Here is a 17,567-nt window from a genome sequence, read left to right on the forward strand (position 1 = left end):
CAGCACAACAGCTGAAGTAAAAACTGAGCTGGCCCTTTGGTCAGCAAGTTCCTTTTCCTTTTCCTTTCCACGAACACTTGCTCCTCTTCAGAAGTGTGCTGCAACTCGCTTGGCGCAACCTCCTTGAACACATTATTTAAATCCTTTGGCATGTGGGTAGCTATGCTGTAAGTGAAAATGAAGCAGTATGATGTGAGGAGTTGACTTGCTCAGTCCACTTACCGTGCTGACAGACTTTGAGAAACAAATGAACAAATATGTTTTAATATGACATCTTCATCCAGAGCTGTTGCGCTGATTTTCTGGATGAATGCATCCCTTCAAGTAATAGGAGAAGAAGGTATAACGAGAGCCAGCTGGCATTAGCTCTGTATTTAGCGCGGCTTCAGGCTTCATCTACCCCCTTCTCCAATTTCTCAATATTTTCACACTCAATCAAATCGAGTGTGGTCTCTTCAAATGTTGTCACGGATTGAAATATCTGAACATTCCTCCAGTTTGGGCTCGTTTCCCTTTTTGCTGTATGCCAATTTTTCCAAAAGTGTAGACTTGAAGTGTTGGGAAGTTTAAGGATCGCCGACACCTAATTGCTGAGAAGCTGTTACCCCCTGTGAGAGAGCCCTCTGGTCCGAGGGTATAATCTCAGAGTAAGGGGTCGCTCATTTAAGACAGAGATGAGGAGGAATTTATTCTCTAAGAAAGTTGGGAATTTGTGGAATTCTTTATCGGAGAGGGTTGTAGAGGTTGGGTCATTAAGTTGGGTCATTAAGTTGGGTCATTAAGTTGGGTCATTAAGTTGGGTCATTAAGTTGGGTCATTAAGTATGCTCAAAGCTGAGATAAACATATTTTAAGGGATTCAAGGATTATGGAGATAAGGTGGGAAAGTGGAGTTGAGGATTATCACATCAGTTCACTCATGATCTCACTGAATGGCAGAGCAGACTCGATGGGCCGAATAACCTGCTTCAGATCCTACGTGTTATGGTCTGCAGTGATCAATGAAACGTGACAATATTTGAATAATTGTTGAGTTTGGTTGTATCCAAAAGATTTCCGATGTGAAACGTTGTTAAACAGGACTATTCAAAAATAAATCAGAGATAAAAACTGTGGCAAAAGTCTGGCATTGGAGGTGGTCATTTTTGACCTAAGTAGTCCTGAGGAAATAAGGAAACAGAAGGAGAATAGATATGGATTCCAGTGATGTGTCCTGGGTAATTACAGTCTCTTGCCACTTGCTTGATTTATCCTGAAATCAGCCATTTTTATTATTTTTCCCTCCCCTTGAGAGTGACCAGCATTAACAGTGGGTAGGTCACAAAGCTACATCATGTGATGGACATGGAGAGCATTTAAGGGCCAGATCATAGAATTGCTACAGTGCAGAAGGAGGCCATTTGGCCCATTGAGTCTGCACCGACCACAATCCCACCCAGACCCTATTCCCATAACCCCGTGTATTTACCCTACTAGTCCCCCTGACACTAAGTGGCAATTTAGCATGGCCAATCAACCTAACCCACACATCTTTGGACTGTTGGAGGAAACTGGAGCACCCGGAGGAAACCCACGCAGACACGGGGAGAATGTGCAGACTCCACACAGACAGTGACCCAAGCCGGGAATCGAACCTGGATCTCTGACGCTGTGAGGCAGCAGTGCTAACCACTGTGCCAATGTGCCGCCCCAGATGGTCTTTTCTAACCGTTTCTTTTGGTATGTTCACACAGTTTGAGATGCTAATTCCAGTTTATATTTATATCCTTTAGTATATCAATTTCTGGAAGCATTCAATGGGGTTTAAGGTTGTATGACCATATTAATGCTTTGAAGAGAAAGCAATAAATACCCAGCAGGTTATGAGCAAATACTATTGGGCACACATATTTGGGGAAACTACTTGTACTAGGATATTTTTCACTAGCCTTGTGATGGAAACTCTTTTCAGGTATGGCAACTTCTTATACATTTGCAGCCAGGTTTCTGGACCTTGTTGATGATATTCACCCTCGCTAAACAGCTGTGTCCCACTGTATTTGTTGGACCATCCTTTCTGGGAGGTCTTGTGCAGTGGGTGGCACTCCTGCCTCTGAACCAGAAGCTCTGGGTTCAAGTCACAATGTGGAGATGCCGGCGTTGGACTGCGGTAAAGACAGTAAGAAGTTTAACAACACCAGGTTAAAGTCCAACAGGTTTATTTGGTAGCAAAAGCCACAAGCTTTCGGAGCCTTAAGCTCCTTCTTCAGGTGAGTGGGAATTCTGTTCACAAACAGGGCATATAAAGACACAAACTCAATTTACAGAATAATGGTTGGAATGCAAATACTTACAGCTAATCAAGTCTTAAAGGTACAAACAATGTGAGTGGAGAGAGCATTAAGACAGGTTAGAGAGATGTGTATTGTCTCCAGACAGGACAGCCTGTGAGATTCTGCAAGTCCAGGCAGGCTGTGGGGGTTACAGATAGTGTGACGTGAACCCAATATCCCGGTTGAGGCCGTCCTCGTGTGTGCGGAACTTGGCTATCAGTTTCTGCTCAGCGACTCTGCGCCGTCGTGTGTCGTGAAGGCCGCCTTGGAGAACGCTTACCCGAATATCAGAGGCCGAATGCCTGTGACCGCTGAAGTGCTCCCCCACAGGAAGAGAACAGTCTTGCCTGGTGATTGTCGAGTGGTGTTCATTCATCTGTTGTCGCAACGTCTGCATGGTTTCCCCAATGTACCATGCCTCAGGACATCCTTTCCTGCAGCGTATCAGGTAGACAATGTTGGCCGAGTTGCAAGAGTATGTACCGTGTACCTGGTGGATGGTGTTCTCACGTGAGATGATGGCATCTGTGTCGATGATCCGGCACGTCTTGCAGAGGTTGCTGTGGCAGGGTTGTGTGGTTGTCATGGTCACTGTTCTCCTGAAGGCTGGGTAGTTTGCTGTGGGCAATGGTCTGTTTGAGGTTGTGCGGTTGTTTGAAGGCAAGAAGTGGGGGTGTGGGAATGGCCTTGGCGAGATGTTCGTCTTCATCAATGACATGTTGTAGGTGATTATAACCGCACAACCTCAAACAGACCATTGTCCGCAGCAAACTACCCAGCCTTCAGGAGAACAGTGACCACGACACCACAGAACTCTGCCACAGCAACCTCTGCAAGACGTGCCAGATCATCGACACAGATGCCATCATCTCACGTGAGAACACCATCCACCAGGTACACGGTACATACTCTTGCAACTCAGCCAACGTTGTCTACCTCATACGCTGCAGGAAAGGATGTCCTGTGGCATGGTACATTGGGGAAACCATGCAGACGTTGCGACAACAGATGAATGAACACCACTCGACAATCACCAGGCAAGACTGTTCTCTTCCTGTTGGGGAGCACTTCAGCGGTCACGGGCATTCGGCCTCTGATATTCGGGTAAGCGTTCTCCAAGGCGGCCTTCACGACACACGACGGTGCAGAGTCGCTGAGCAGAAACTGATAGCCAAGTTCCGCACACATGAGGACGGCCTCAACCGGGATATTGGGTTCACGTCACACTATCTGTAATCCCCACAGCTTGCCTGGACTTGCAGAATCTCACTGGCTGTCCTGTCTGGAGACAATACACATCTCTCTAACCTGTCTTGATGCTCTCTCCACTCGCATTGTTTGTACCTTTAAGACTTGATTAGCTGTAAGTATTCGCATTCCAACCATTATTCTATAAATTGAGTTTGTATCTTTATATGCCCTGTTTGTGAACGGAATTCCCACTCACCTGAAGAAAGAGCTCAAGGCTCCGAAAGCTTGTGGCTTTTGCTACCAAATAAACCCGTTGGACTTTAACCTGATGTTGTTAAACTTCTTAGTGTGTTCAAGTCACAACCCAGGACTTGATGGCCAAGGAAAGTGCATTATCAATGCAGTCAAACAGTTTGAGTGTCAACTTGCAAATCCTTCCAAAATGCCAACGGCTGGCGGTAAGAGCAGGAGAGATTCCTGGTCAGCCATGCTTGATGTGGAGTGGCGCCCCTCAAGCTATGACCCTCTGGTGACAGACTAACGACTTATTCCAGGAATTACCAGCTATGGAAACAGACGAAAGTCTGCCTTAGTGCACTACTAGGTACGGGAAGAAAATTGTAATCCTTTCTGGGGATTCAGTGCTAAAGAAGGTAGCAATTATTAGCCTTACATCCCCCATTAAGAGTTCAAGCATAGCTCCTGTGAGTTCAGGCGTGCATGAGCAAGAATTTTCCATTTCCCAAGCATTTGGCAACTGCAATTCCTTCCCCTTGTCTTGTGCTTGAGAATGTAGGGTCTTTAAAGGACTCCAGAAGCCTGTTAGTTCTCTCATTGTGTTCACGTGCGAGTGATCTTCCAGGCAGCCTGCGGTGCAGATGGGAGCTTCCTTACATTACACAACTGATGTGAATGCCAAATGTTGCAGGAATTACACCATGTAACTTCACACAGTAACAGTACACACACTCTGATGTTCCCTTCTGGTTTGCACACAGTCTGGAGTTTCTACTCTTATAGTGGTTTAGCTGGCTAGTTGTGCCTTAAACTCGCAGCATCAGGGCAGGGAGCTCAGCAGCTGGTCTGAGAGGGCATTGATGTGAAGGAGAGGGGGGTGATGTGGAGGGGGTAAGGGGGGTGGCGGTGACGTGGAGGGAGGGGGGGTGACGTGGAGGGAGGGGGGGTGACGTGGAGGGGGGAGGCGACGTGGAGGGAGGGGGGGGTGATGTGGAGGAGACGGAGGGAGGTCTCTCCTCCGCATCATCTCCCTCTTCACCACATCACCCCCCTCTCCACATCACCATCCTCTCCTCTACAACACCTCCCTCTCCGCCACATCACTCCTCTCTCGGGCCAGTTGCCGAGCACCCCACCATGATGCCGGAACCTTAAGGCAGAAGTAGTCAGTTAAGCTACTACAAGAGTAGAAACCACTGATGGCTGTAGGATGTCATTGGCACTTGTTTGCACAAAATGTTCTTGAAAATATATATAATAAAATGAGAAGAAATATTAAGATTCCGCCACATCACCTCCCTCTCTACATCACTTCTCTCTCCTCCAAATGCGTCTTAAAACATACCTGTTCTACCAACCTTTGGTCACTTTTCCAAATATATTCTTGTTGTTTGATTATGCGCCTGTGAAGATCATTGAGGGGTTCTATTAAAGAGCTATATTAAGGCAAGATAAAGCTCTCTCCACTCACATTGTCTGTACTTGTAAAGACTTGATCACCTGTAAAAACTCGCATTCCAACCATTATCTTGTAATTGAGTCTTTGTCTATATATGCCCTATTTGTGAACCCAACTCTCCACTCACCCGATGAAGGAGCAGCGCTCGTGGTACCAAATAAACCTGTTGGATTTTAACCTGATGTTGTGAGACTTCTTACGGTGTCCAATGTTGGCATCTCCACCTTAAGGCAAGTTGTTAGAGCAGCTGGAATGGGGCTTCACTGAAATCATAGAAATCATAGAAACCCTACAGTGCAGAAGGAGGCCATTCGGCCCATCGAGTCTGCACCGACCACAATCCCACCCAGGCCCTATCCCCACATATTTACCCGCTAATCCCTCTAACCTACGCATCCCAGGACTCTAAGGGGCAATTTTTTTTAACCTGGCCAATCAACCTAACCCGCACATCTTTGGACTGTGGGAGGAAACCGGAGCACCCGGAGGAAACCCACGCAGACACGAGGAGAATGTGCAAACTCCACACAGACAGTGACCCGAGCCGGGAAGGCAACTTTAACATAGAAAAATATAGTTGTGGATATTGTGTTGCAACAATGTTTTGTGTTTGTGTACAATTGAATCCTGTAAACAGGAAGGACAGAAAAGATAACTCTGAGTATCTGTATTGACAGCAACACTATGAAGTGCCAATAGCTATGCAAGCTGTGTTCAATTTGATTGACAGCTTCACATCAAGAATCAAAGAGATGGAGAAACAGAAGAGAGATGGTACACCCTGCAAGACAGAAGACAAACCTAGGTCATTGGAAAATTTCTTATCTAGGTACGTACAGTTTTAAAATTAAAGAGCCATAAAATTGAAACAGGTTTATTAATATTCATAGAATCCCTACAGTGCAGAAGGAGGATATTCGGCCCATCGAGTCTGCACCGACAACAATCCCACCCAGGCCCTATCCCCATAACCCCATGTCTTTACCCTGCTAATCCCCCGACACTAAGGGCCAATCAACCTAATTCGCACATTTTTGGGCTATTGGAGGAAACCGGAGCACCTGGAGGAAACCCCACACTCACATAGGGAGAAGGTACAAACTCCACACAGACAGTCACCCAAGGCCAGAATTGAACCCAGGTCCCTGGATCTGTGAGGCTAACCACTCTGGCACCGTACTATATTCACATATTACGGTGCAGGTTGAGTTCTGAGGAGGCCTGGTTGAAAGGAGCACTTCAGTTCTCTGGGACTTTGTCCCAGTTGTTTGGTTCTACTTTAGGCCCTCGAGCCCTCAATCCTCACACCTCATCACCAGCCTGCAGGTTACGTGGCCCCTTCATTCCTCCATTTTCCCTAATTTGAAGACACAGTCCCAAAACATGACAATCTTGTAAAACGTGGCATTTATAACGACACAAAGATACAGAAAGAATGCTGACTAAACGCAAGTGTGTATCTGTCAGTATCCAACCAGAACCCTGTCATCAGTTTATGTTATCGTATCCCTCTGTTGCCAACAATACGGTTTATTTTTGCTGCCCTAAGATTCCAACCTCTCTCTTGTTGCTTGTCTTCTCAGACTGGAGTCACATACATAGAAACATAGAAACTAGAAGCAGGCTTAGGCCATTCAGCTCTTCGAGCCTGCTCCACCATTCATTTTGATCATGGTTGATCATTAAATTCAATACTCTGATCCCATCTCCCCCCCCACCACCCCGAAAAATATCCCTTTAGCCCCCAGAGTTATATCCAATTCCTTCTTGAAATCACACAACATTTTAGCCTCAACTACTTCCTGTGGTAGTGAATTCTACACATTCACCACCCTCTGGGTGAAGAAATTTCTCCTCATCTCAGTTCTAAAAGATTTACCCCCTTATCCTCAAACGATGACCCGTAGTTCTGGACTCGCCTACCATTGGGAACATTCACTCTGAATCTACCCTGTCCGACCCTGTTAGAATGTTATAAGTTTTTATGAGTTCTCCTCTCACTTTCCTAAACTCCAGTGAATATAATCCGAACCAACTTAGTCTCTCCTCATATGACAGTCCTTCCATCCTAGGAATCAGTCTGGTAAACCTTTGCTGCACTCCCTATATAGCAAGAACATCCTTCCTCAGATAAGGACACCAAAATTGCACACAATACTCCAGGTGTGGCCTCACCAATGCCCCATATAATTGCAGTAAAACATCCCTATACCTCAATACTCAAATCCTCTTGCTATGAAGGCCAATATACCATTTGCCGCCTTTAATGTCTGCTGTATCTGCGCACTTACTTTCAGCGACTGATGCACAAGGACACCAAGGTCTCGCTGAGCATTCAACTTCTCAATTTACACCCATTCAAATAATAATCTGCCTTCCTATTTTTTCCACCAAAGTGGATAACCTCACATTATCCATATTATACTGCATCTACTATGCATAAGTCCACTCACTCAGCCTGTCCAAATCTTGCTGAATATTGAAGACTGACTGACTCACTGGATCTGTAATGATGCCATTCCAACTCAATAGGTTTAGTCAGAGGTTTAGTCAGTTAGGTTGATAGGCACCACAGAAACCTAGAATGGCTACAGCACAGAAGGAAATTATTCAGCTTGTCCTGTCCATGTTGGCTGTCTGCAAAAGCAACTAGTCCACTCTTACTTCTATTTCCCCACAACCCTGCAAAATTTGCCTCTTCAGATACTTATCCAATTTCCTTTTGAAAGTCATGGTTGAATCTGCCTCCACCATGATTTCAAGTAGTGCACTCCAGATCATAACCACTTGCTGTGCAACAAAGGTTTGTTCTCATGCCTCTATTAGTTCTTTTGTCTTAAATCAGTGCCCTCTGGATCTTGATTCTGCTGCCAATGGGAACAGTTCCTGTCTACTCTGTCTAAACCCTTCATGATTTTGAATACCTCTATCAAGTCTCCTCTCGTTCTTCTATACTCTGAGGGAAATAATACCAGCTTCAGGTGTAACCGAATTTCCCTCATCCCTGGAACCATTCTCATGAATCTTTTCTGCACCCTCCTCAAATCACTCGAGTTTCCTGAGATCTGATGCCCAAACTTGAAGACAAAGTTCCAATGTTTTAGAAATGTTCAGATAGCTTCCATGTTTTTGAGCTCTATTTATAAAGCTCAGGATCCTGAAGGTCTTGATCACTTTCTCAATCTGCCCTGCTACCTTCAACAATTTGTACACAAATTCCCCAAGGTCTTGCTGTTCCTGCACCCCCTTTTGAATTGTATCTTTTATTTTATATTGTCTTTCAAGAAGAAATTGGATATAACTTCTTCTTTGTATCAAAATATATTACTTAACACTTCTCTGCATCAAATTGCATCTGTCACATGCCCATTTAGTCCACCAGTCTATTTATGTCCTTTTGAAATCTATCATCAATCCTTACAACACTTCCAAATTGTATGTCACATATAGATTTTGATATTGCACCCAAGTCTAAGTCTACCGGGACTTGATGGATTGAGTTATAAGGAGAGGCTGAATAGACTGGGTCTTTTTTCTCTGGAGTGTAGGAGGCTGAGGTCTATAAAATAATGAGGGGCATAGACAAGGTAGATAGTCAATATCTTTTCCCAAAGTTAGGGGAGTCTAAAACTAGAGGGCATAGGTTTAAGGTGAGAGGGGAGAGATACAAAAGTGTCCAGAGGGGCAATTGTTTCACACAGAGGGTGGTGAGTGCCTGGAACAAGCTGCCAGAGGTAGTAGTAGAGGCAGGTACAATTTTATCTTTTAAAAAGCATTTAGATAGTTACATGGGTATGATGGGTATAGAGGAATATGGGCCAAATGCAGGCAATTGGGATTAGCTTAGGGGTTTTTAAAAAAAAAGGGCGGCATGGACAAGTTGGGCCGAAGGACCTGTTTCCATGCTGTAAACCTCTGTGACTCTATGACTATGAATATGTATGAAGAAAAGCAGTGGTCTCATATAGGCCTCTGATGAATCCCAAAGTATATTTCCTTCCCGTCCAAAAAAAATCCATTCATAACTACTCTTTGTTTCCTGTTACTCAGCCAACTTTGTATCCATGCTGCCATAATGGGCTTTAGCTATTATGTGGCAATATGGCATCCTGTGAGTTCCTTCTTTCCTTTATTCTTTCACGGGTTATGGGCACCAATGGCATGACTGGCATTTGTCACCCATTCCTGAGTGGCTTGCTAGACCATATCAGAGGGCAATTAAAAGTCTAGAGTCAGACATCAGTCAGACTGGGTCAGTATGACAAATTTACTTCCCTAAAGTGGGCCCAGCAGGAGTCTGGGAAGGTTTTTGGAGGGTTTAAAAGTGCTTAACTTGCAGTTTTCAGCCTCATTGTTCCACAGGACCAGGCTGAGGAGAAGGCAGTTGGTTTGTTCACTACATTTATTTATTTATTTTAAGTTAAATTTGTGTAAAAAATCGGAGGTTTTTTTTAAAACAGGAAGTGGGCCCAGCAGGAGTCTGGGAAGGTTTTTGGAGGGTTTAAAAGTAGGCTGCACTTTTGAGCGAGCAGCGTCGTTAGCGGGCAGCAGAGTGAGCAGGAGGCAGAGTGAAAGCTGTAGGGCTTTGGCTCACAGGGCTTGGGCGAGCAGGGGTGAGTTAATTCATTTTTTGCTGTTTCTACCTGGTACTGGCAAGGTATCTAGAGGGGATGGGTGTGAAGGCAGTGCAATGTTCCTCTTGCACTATGTTCGAGGTGAGGGACGACGTCAGTGTCCCTGCTGATTATACCTGTGAGAAGTGCATCCATCTGCAGCTCCTCCAAAACCGTGTAAGGGAACTGGAGCTGGAGTTGGAGGAACTTAGGATCATTAGGGATGCAGAGATGGCCATAGACAGAAGCTTCAGGGATACAGTTACTCCGCGGAATGAAAATAGATGGGTGACGGTGAGAGGGGCTGGGAAGAAGCAGTCGGTGCAGGGATCCCCTGTGGTCGTTCCCCTTAGCAATTAGTATTCCGCTTTGGATACGGTTGAGGGGGACGACATACCAGTGGTGAGCCGCAGTGAGAGGATCTCCGGCACTGAGTCCGTCCCTGTGGCTCAGGAGGGTAAGGAGGAGAGCGGGAGGGCAATAGTTATTGGGGACTCGTTAGTTAGAGGGATAGATAGGAGGTTCTGTGGCAGCAAAAGAGACTCGAGGATGGTTTGTTGCCTACCGGATGCCAGGGTCCGTGACGTCTCGGACCGTGTTTTCCGGATTCTTAAGGGGGAGGGGAAACAGTCACAAGTCGTGGTACACATTGGTACCAACGACATAGGTAAGAGAAGGGACGGGGATTTAAAACAGGAATTTCGGGAGCTCGGCTGGAAGCTGAGAGCAAAGACAAAACATGTGGTCATCTCTGGTACGCTACCGGTGCCACGTGATAGCGAGTTGAGGAACAGGGAGAGAGTGCACTTAAACATGTGGTTGCAGGGATGGTGCAGGAGGGAGGGTTTCAGATACGTGGATAATTGGAACACGTTCTGGGGAAGGTGGGACCTCTACAAACAGGACGGGGTGCACCTGAACCAGAGGGGCACCAATATCCTGGGAGGGAAATTTGCTACGGCTCTTCAGGGGGATTTAAACTAATTTGTCAGGGGAGTGGGAAAAGGAGTTGTAGTCCAGAAGTCAGTGTTGAGGGTGGTGAGGTATTGGGGAAGGTATCAAGGTCAAGGGTGGGTACCGGTAGACAGGAAGATGGGTTGAAGTGTGTCTACTTCAATGCAAGGAGCATCGGGAACAAGGTGGATGAACTTGGGGCGTGGATTGGTACTTGGGACTACGATGTTGTGGCCATTACGGAGACGTGGGTAGAACAAGGACAGGAATGGTTGTTGGACGTTCCGGGGTATAGATGTTTCAGTAAGTGTAGGGAAGCTGGTAAAAGAGGTGGAGGAGTAGCATTGTTAATCAAGGATAGTTTAACGGCTGCGGAAAAGCACTTTGAGGGGGATATGCACACTGAGGTAATATGGGCTGCAGTTAGAAACAGGAAAGGAGCGGTCACGTTGCTAGGAGTTTACTATAGGCCCCCAAATAGTAATAGAGATGTGGAGGAAGAAATTGCAAAGCAGATTATGGATACGTGTGGGGGTCACAGGGTAGTTGTCATGGGGGACTTTAACTTTCCAAATATTGATTGGAACCTTTGTAGGTCAAATAGTTTGGATGGGGCACTTTTTGTGCAGTGTGTGCAGGAGGGTTTCCTGACACAATATGTGGATAGGCCGACAAGGGGTGAGGCCACATTGGATTTGGTACTGGGAAATGAACCGGGCCAAGTGTTAGATTTGGTTGTGGGAGAGAACTTTGGAGATAGTGACCACAATTCGGTGTCTTTTGTTATTGCAATGGAGAGGGATAGGGCCGGACGGCAGGGCAAGGCTTACAATTGGGGGAGAGGTAATTATGATGCGATTAGGCAAGAATTAGGGGGCATAAGATGGGAACAGAAACTGTCAGGGAAAGGCACTGATGAAAAGTGGAACTTTTTCAAGGAACAAATACTGGGTGTCCTTGATAGGTATGTCCCTGTCAGGCAGGGAGGAAATGGCCGAGTGAGGGAACCGTGGTTCACAAAAGAGGTGGAATGTCTTGTGAAAAGGAAGAGGGAAGCTTATGTAGGGATGAGGAAACAAGGTTCAGATGGCTCGACTGAGGGTTACAAGTTAGCAAGGGACGAGCTGAAAAAGGGGCTGAGGAGAGCTAGGAGGGGACATGAGAAGTCCTTGGCGGGTCGGATCAAGGAAAACCCCAAGGCTTTTTACTCTTATGTGAGGAATAAAAGAATGACCAGGGTGAGGTTAGGGCCGGTCAAGGACAGTGGTGGGAACTTGTGTATGGAATCAGTAGAGATAGGCGAGGTGATGAATGAATACTTCAGTGTTCACCAAGGAGAGGGGCCATGTTTTTCAGGAAGAGAAGGTGTTACAGGCTAATAGGCTGGAGGAAATAGATGTTCGGAGGGAGGATGTATTGGCAGTTTTGAATAAACTGAAGGTTGATAAGTCCCCTGGGCCTGATGAAATGTATCCTAGGATTCTTTGGGAGGCGAGGGATGAGATTGCAGAGCCTTTGGCTTTGATCTTTGGGTCCTCGCTGTCCACGGGGATGGTGCCAGAGGACTGGAGAGTGGCAAATGTTGTTCCTCTGTTTAAGAAAGGGAATAGAAATGACCCTGGTAATTATAGACCGGTTAGTCTGACTTCGGTGGTTGGTAAATTGATGGAAAAGGTCCTTAGGGATGGGATTTACGACCATTTAGAAAGGTGCGGATTAATCCGGGATAGTCAGCACGGATTTGTGAAGGGCAAATCGTGCCTCACAAATTTGATAGAATTTTTTGAGGAGGTAACTAGGTGTGTTGATGAAGGTAGGGCGGTTGATGTCATATACATGGATTTTAGTAAGGCGTTTGATAAGGTCCCCCATGGTCGGCTTATGATGAAAGTAAGGAGGTGTGGGATAGAGGGAAAGTTGGCCGATTGGATAGGTAACTGGCTGTCTGATCGAAGACAGAGGGTGGTGGTTGATGGAAAATTTTCGGACTGGAGGCAGGTTGCTAGCGGAGTGCCGCAGGGATCGGTGCTTGGTCCTCTGCCCTTTGTGATTTTTATTAATGACTTAGAGGAGGGGGCTGAAGGGTGGATCAGTAAATTTGCTGATGACACCAAGATTGGTGGAGTCGTGGATGAGGTGGAGGGGTGTTGTAGGCTGCAAAGAGACATAGATAGGATGCAAAGCTGGGCTGAAAAATGGCAAATGGAGTTTAACCCTGATAAATGTGAGGTGATTCATTTTGGTAGGACTAATTTAAATGTGGATTACAGGGTCAAAGGTAGGGTTCTGAAGACTGTGGAGGAACAGAGAGATCTTGGGGTCCATATCCACAGATCTCTAAAGGTTGCCACTCAAGTGGATAGAGCTGTGAAGAAGGCATATAGTGTGTTAGCTTTTATTAACAGGGGGTTGGAGTTTAAGAGCCGTGGGGTTATGCTGCAACTGTACAGGACCTTGGTGAGACCGCATTTGGAATATTGCGTGCAGTTCTGGTCACCTCACTATAAGAAGGATGTGGAAGCGCTGGAAAGAGTGCAGAGGAGATTTACCAGGATGCTGCCTGGTTTGGAGTGTCGGTCTTATGAGGAAAGGTTGAGGGAGCTGGGGCTGTTCTCTCTGGAGCGGAGGAGGTTGAGGGGAGACTTAATAGAGGTTTATAAAATGATGAAGGGGATAGATCGAGTGAACGTTCAAAGACTATTTCCTCGGGTGGATGGAGCTATTACGAGGGGGCATAACTATAGGGTTCATGGTGGGAGATATAGGAAGGATATCAGAGGTAGGTTCTGCACGCAGAGAGTGGTTGGGGTGTGGAATGGACTGCCTGCAGTGATAGTGGAGTCAGACACTTTAGGAACATTTAAGCGGTTATTGGATAGGCACATGGAGCACACCAGGATGGTAGGGAGTGGGATAGCTTGATCTTGGTTTCAGATGAAGGTCGGCACAACATCGTGGGCCGAAGGGCCTGTTCTGTGCTGTAATGTTCTATGTTCTAAAGGATATTAGTGAACCAGATTGGTTTTTACAACAATCTATTGATAGTTGTCACAGTCACCTTACTGAGAGTAGCTCCATATTACAGATTTATTAACTAAATTTGAGCACCATGCCAGCTGCCATGGCTGATTTTGAACCTATGTCCCCAGATGATTAGCTTTATTAGTCCAGTGACATGACCAGTATGCTATACCTCCCATGAAAATTCCTTGCACATTTGCTCCTCTATGTCTTTCCCACTATTTGATTTCCTATAAAATGCACTCAATAGAATAATGGTACCTGGATTGTTTCTTAACACTAACCAAATAGACTCTATCCTTGACCCCTCCAGGACATCTCTCTCCGGGACTGTAACATAGAAACATAGAAACCCTACAGTACAGAAAGAGGCCATTCGGCTCATCGAGTCTGCACCGACCACAATCCCACCCAGGCCCTACCCCCATATTCCTACATATTTACCCACTAATCCCTCTAACCTACACATTTCAGGACACTAAGGGCAATTTTTAGCATGGCCAATCAACCTAACCCGCACATCTTTGGACTGTGGGAGGAAACCGGAGCATCCGGAGGAAACCCACGCAGACACAAGGAGAATGTGCAAACTCCACACAGACAGTGACCCAAGCTGGGAATCGAACCCAGGACCCTGGAGCTGTGAAGCAGCAGTGCTAACCACTGTGCTACCGTGCTGCCATATTGCCTCCCTTCCTCCTTTCTTTCCTTAAGTCAGTCCAGAAGTAGTTTACGAGCAGTATTCAGAAAGAAAGAAATGAACCTCCTCCACTCCCAGCAACACACCTTATCCCTAGGGCACCAATATAACATTTTTCCATTTCCCACACGAGCCATTCTTTTGCCTGTGAGTTTTGTGCAGTGGGTCCTTAACTACTAATAGTCGGATTCGGATTGTCCAAAATCTGTTCAAGCCAGTAGGCTGAGTGAATTTTCATCACAGCAGTCTGGGTTGAACTTAAACCGAGGTCACAGATGTGAAAGCCAGCATTCAAGCCAATGTAAGAGGAATCAAAGACTAGGTTAAAATGCAAATTTCTACACCATGTGTTGCTAGGTTTTTAAAAAATGTACAAGTGGTTAGATCATGATTTGAAGCAAAGTTCTGTTTGATAGAAATCTTTCAACAGAAAACATCCCTTTAGTCTGTCCTCAGTCCAGTCAAGCAAAAAAGAATGATGTTAACTTAGATCTCTCTCCAGGATTTTCCCTTATTTGAATAGCTGACACAAATTCCATTTATAAATGAACATGTTTTCCTTTCTGCTGTTCTCCACGTTACTTCCTTAAAGTGTTATGATCCTAGGAAAGTGAAGTGAGGTGGTTTTTAAAAAAAAAAGTAATTGTGAATTTATCTTAAGTTAAGATCGGTGTAGCAAACAACATTTCTGCCTCTCCATGCTGATGGCAGGAGAAATTGAACAAGCTCTGGGCCCCTCTGCACACCATCTGGCTGGAACTGTTTTCATTTGTTTTGTTTCTCTTCCTCAGATTCCGTTGGCGGAGACGTTTATTTATTATTTCAACCCCTTCTGACGAAGAGTGGGCCTATCAACATCAGCTTTATGCCTTAAATTCACAAGCCTGCAACCTGGGTGAGATGTAGCATCTTTACTGAGCAATATGTGTAATCTTGCATTTTAGTGAGTGGAGCCTTTAGGGAATGCATCACTGTCAGCCTTCTGAGACTTTTCCTGCTTTACCATGCATTGTTTTATTCAGAATGGGAGAAAGCATGCGCAGTTAATCCGATTGCAACTAAGTGGGGTCACCCCCAAATTAACTGTGTACTAACAATTTAAATGGATGCTTAATCCCCATATTGAGATAGAGATAGTTTATAAGGTGCTGTGCAGTTTGCCTACAAAAGCTTCCACTTAAGTATAGTAACAAGCATTTACAAACCAGTTTCATTAATATTTTCAGGGAACATCTGATGGTTTATAGTGTTCCCAATGAGAATGACAAATGCAGGCTGCTTTGGACTGTTTGCACATTTGCAAAATATTATAGAATAAATATAAGAAGCCATGAACTCCATTGAATCATAGAAATGCTTAAAATGTACAGTGCAGAAACAGGCCATTTAGCCCATGTATTTGTCCTCGACACAAGCCTAAACCCTTCATTTTTCAACAAATCCTATCAGCACAACTCTCTTCCAGTTTCCCTCATATGTTTATCTGGCTTTCTCTTAAATGTAGCAATGTTAATCCCCTCAACCACTCTTTCTAGTAGTGAATTCAATATTTAAACTACTCTCTTGGGTAAAGAATTCCTGAATTCCCTATTTTGTTTATTAGCAATGGTCTTATGTTTATGGTTCCTAGTCTGATCTCCCCACAAGCGGAAACATCATGTCTATGTCTACTGTGTCGATTCCTTTCATGATCTTAAAGATCTTTATTAGGTCTGTTAGAAAAAAGCCCCAGCCTGTTCAACCTTTTCTGTTACGCATAACCTCTCAAGTTAAGATTTCATACTGTAGATCAGTTTTGAACTTTCTTCAATACTTCTTTGTCCTTTTTAAGATATGGAGGGCAGGTCTGTAGAGAGTACTCCAAGTATGCTGTAATCAAAGTTCTGTACAAGTTTAAGATGACTTCTCTGTTTTTTAGTTCAATTCCTTTAGAAATGAACCCCAGTGCTTGATTAGCTTTTATGCTGCCTTATTAATCTACATTGTTACTTTAAAGTGAATTGTGTATCTGAATCTCCTGGTCCCTTTGCTTCTCTACCATATTTTGTCTCTTAATTTCCAAGGAATATCCCAACCCCTTTTTCTTCCTAACAAAATGCACTACCTTGTACTTATCAACTTTGAAACTCATCTGCCAATCATATGTCCATCCTGTTGATTTATTCATGTTGTTGTGTATTTTGCACCTAAAAAGCTAATTTAGGATCGTTTTCTAAGAGGCTGAACTGTTTTCTTTGGTCATATCTACTGGTGACTCTCCCTGTTCTTGTGTGTGAGAACAACCAAGGTGGCACTGAAGCAGAACATGGAGTGAGACTCTTCAATTCTCAGTGTGGACAATATAAATCAGACAGTTGAGAATTGGTGCTCCCCTTGAATAATTGTTAGTGATGAGTAAATATGTTGACCTAAAAACTGAAAATGCTGGAACCTCATAACAAGCCAGGCAGCACCTGTGGAGAAAGGAAAACGTTCATATTTCAAGTGTAACCCTACATCAGAACTAATATGTTACAGAAGAGCAGGGCAGCACGGTGGCACAGTGGTTAGCACTGCTGCCTCACAGCACCAGGAACCTAGATTCGCTTCCCGGCTTGGGTCACTGTCTGTGTGGAGTTTGCACGCTCTCCGTCTGTCTGTGTGGGTTTCCTCCGGGTGCTCCAGTTTGCTCCCACAGTCTAAAGGTGTGTGGGTTAGGTTGATTGGTCATGTTAAATTGACCTAGTTTCGGGGAGATTAGCAGGGCAAATATGTGGGGTTACGGGAATAGGATGGGATTGTTGTTGGTGTAGGCTCAATGGGCCGAACGGCCTCCTTCTGTACTTAGGGATTCTATGAGCAGCTTTAATTTTCACCATGAAGGTGAATATCTCGAGTCGGTAATTTCCTGTCCTTGGTCAAAAAGCCCCCAAATCTTTGCTCCAGCATATGTAATTGCGTAGCTTTATGCCTCTTTAATGGGCTCTTTAGCAAATTGCTGTGCTCTGAATACAGATCTACATACAGCCTAACTAACAGTCCTTAAAGGGACAACAAATCACCTCAAAGTTAAGTTTCTAATAATGATATACCTGAATGAGG

The 17,567-nt window shown here is 45.0% G+C and overlaps 1 protein-coding gene across 1 annotated transcript in view; it reads left to right on the plus strand.

The window, feature by feature from the left end:
- Positions 1–17,567, plus strand: part of ccdc80 (coiled-coil domain containing 80) — a 46,270-nt gene that overhangs the window by 20,792 nt on the left and 7,911 nt on the right. The window contains exons 4-5 of the mRNA XM_078232620.1: positions 5,876–6,027; positions 15,278–15,381. Coding sequence (XP_078088746.1) covers positions 5,876–6,027; positions 15,278–15,381 — 256 coding nt within the window. The remainder of the gene's footprint in view (positions 1–5,875; positions 6,028–15,277; positions 15,382–17,567) is intronic.

This window comes from Mustelus asterias, chromosome 17, assembly GCF_964213995.1.
Source record: "Mustelus asterias chromosome 17, sMusAst1.hap1.1, whole genome shotgun sequence".
Classification (NCBI taxonomy): Eukaryota; Metazoa; Chordata; class Chondrichthyes; order Carcharhiniformes; family Triakidae; genus Mustelus; species Mustelus asterias.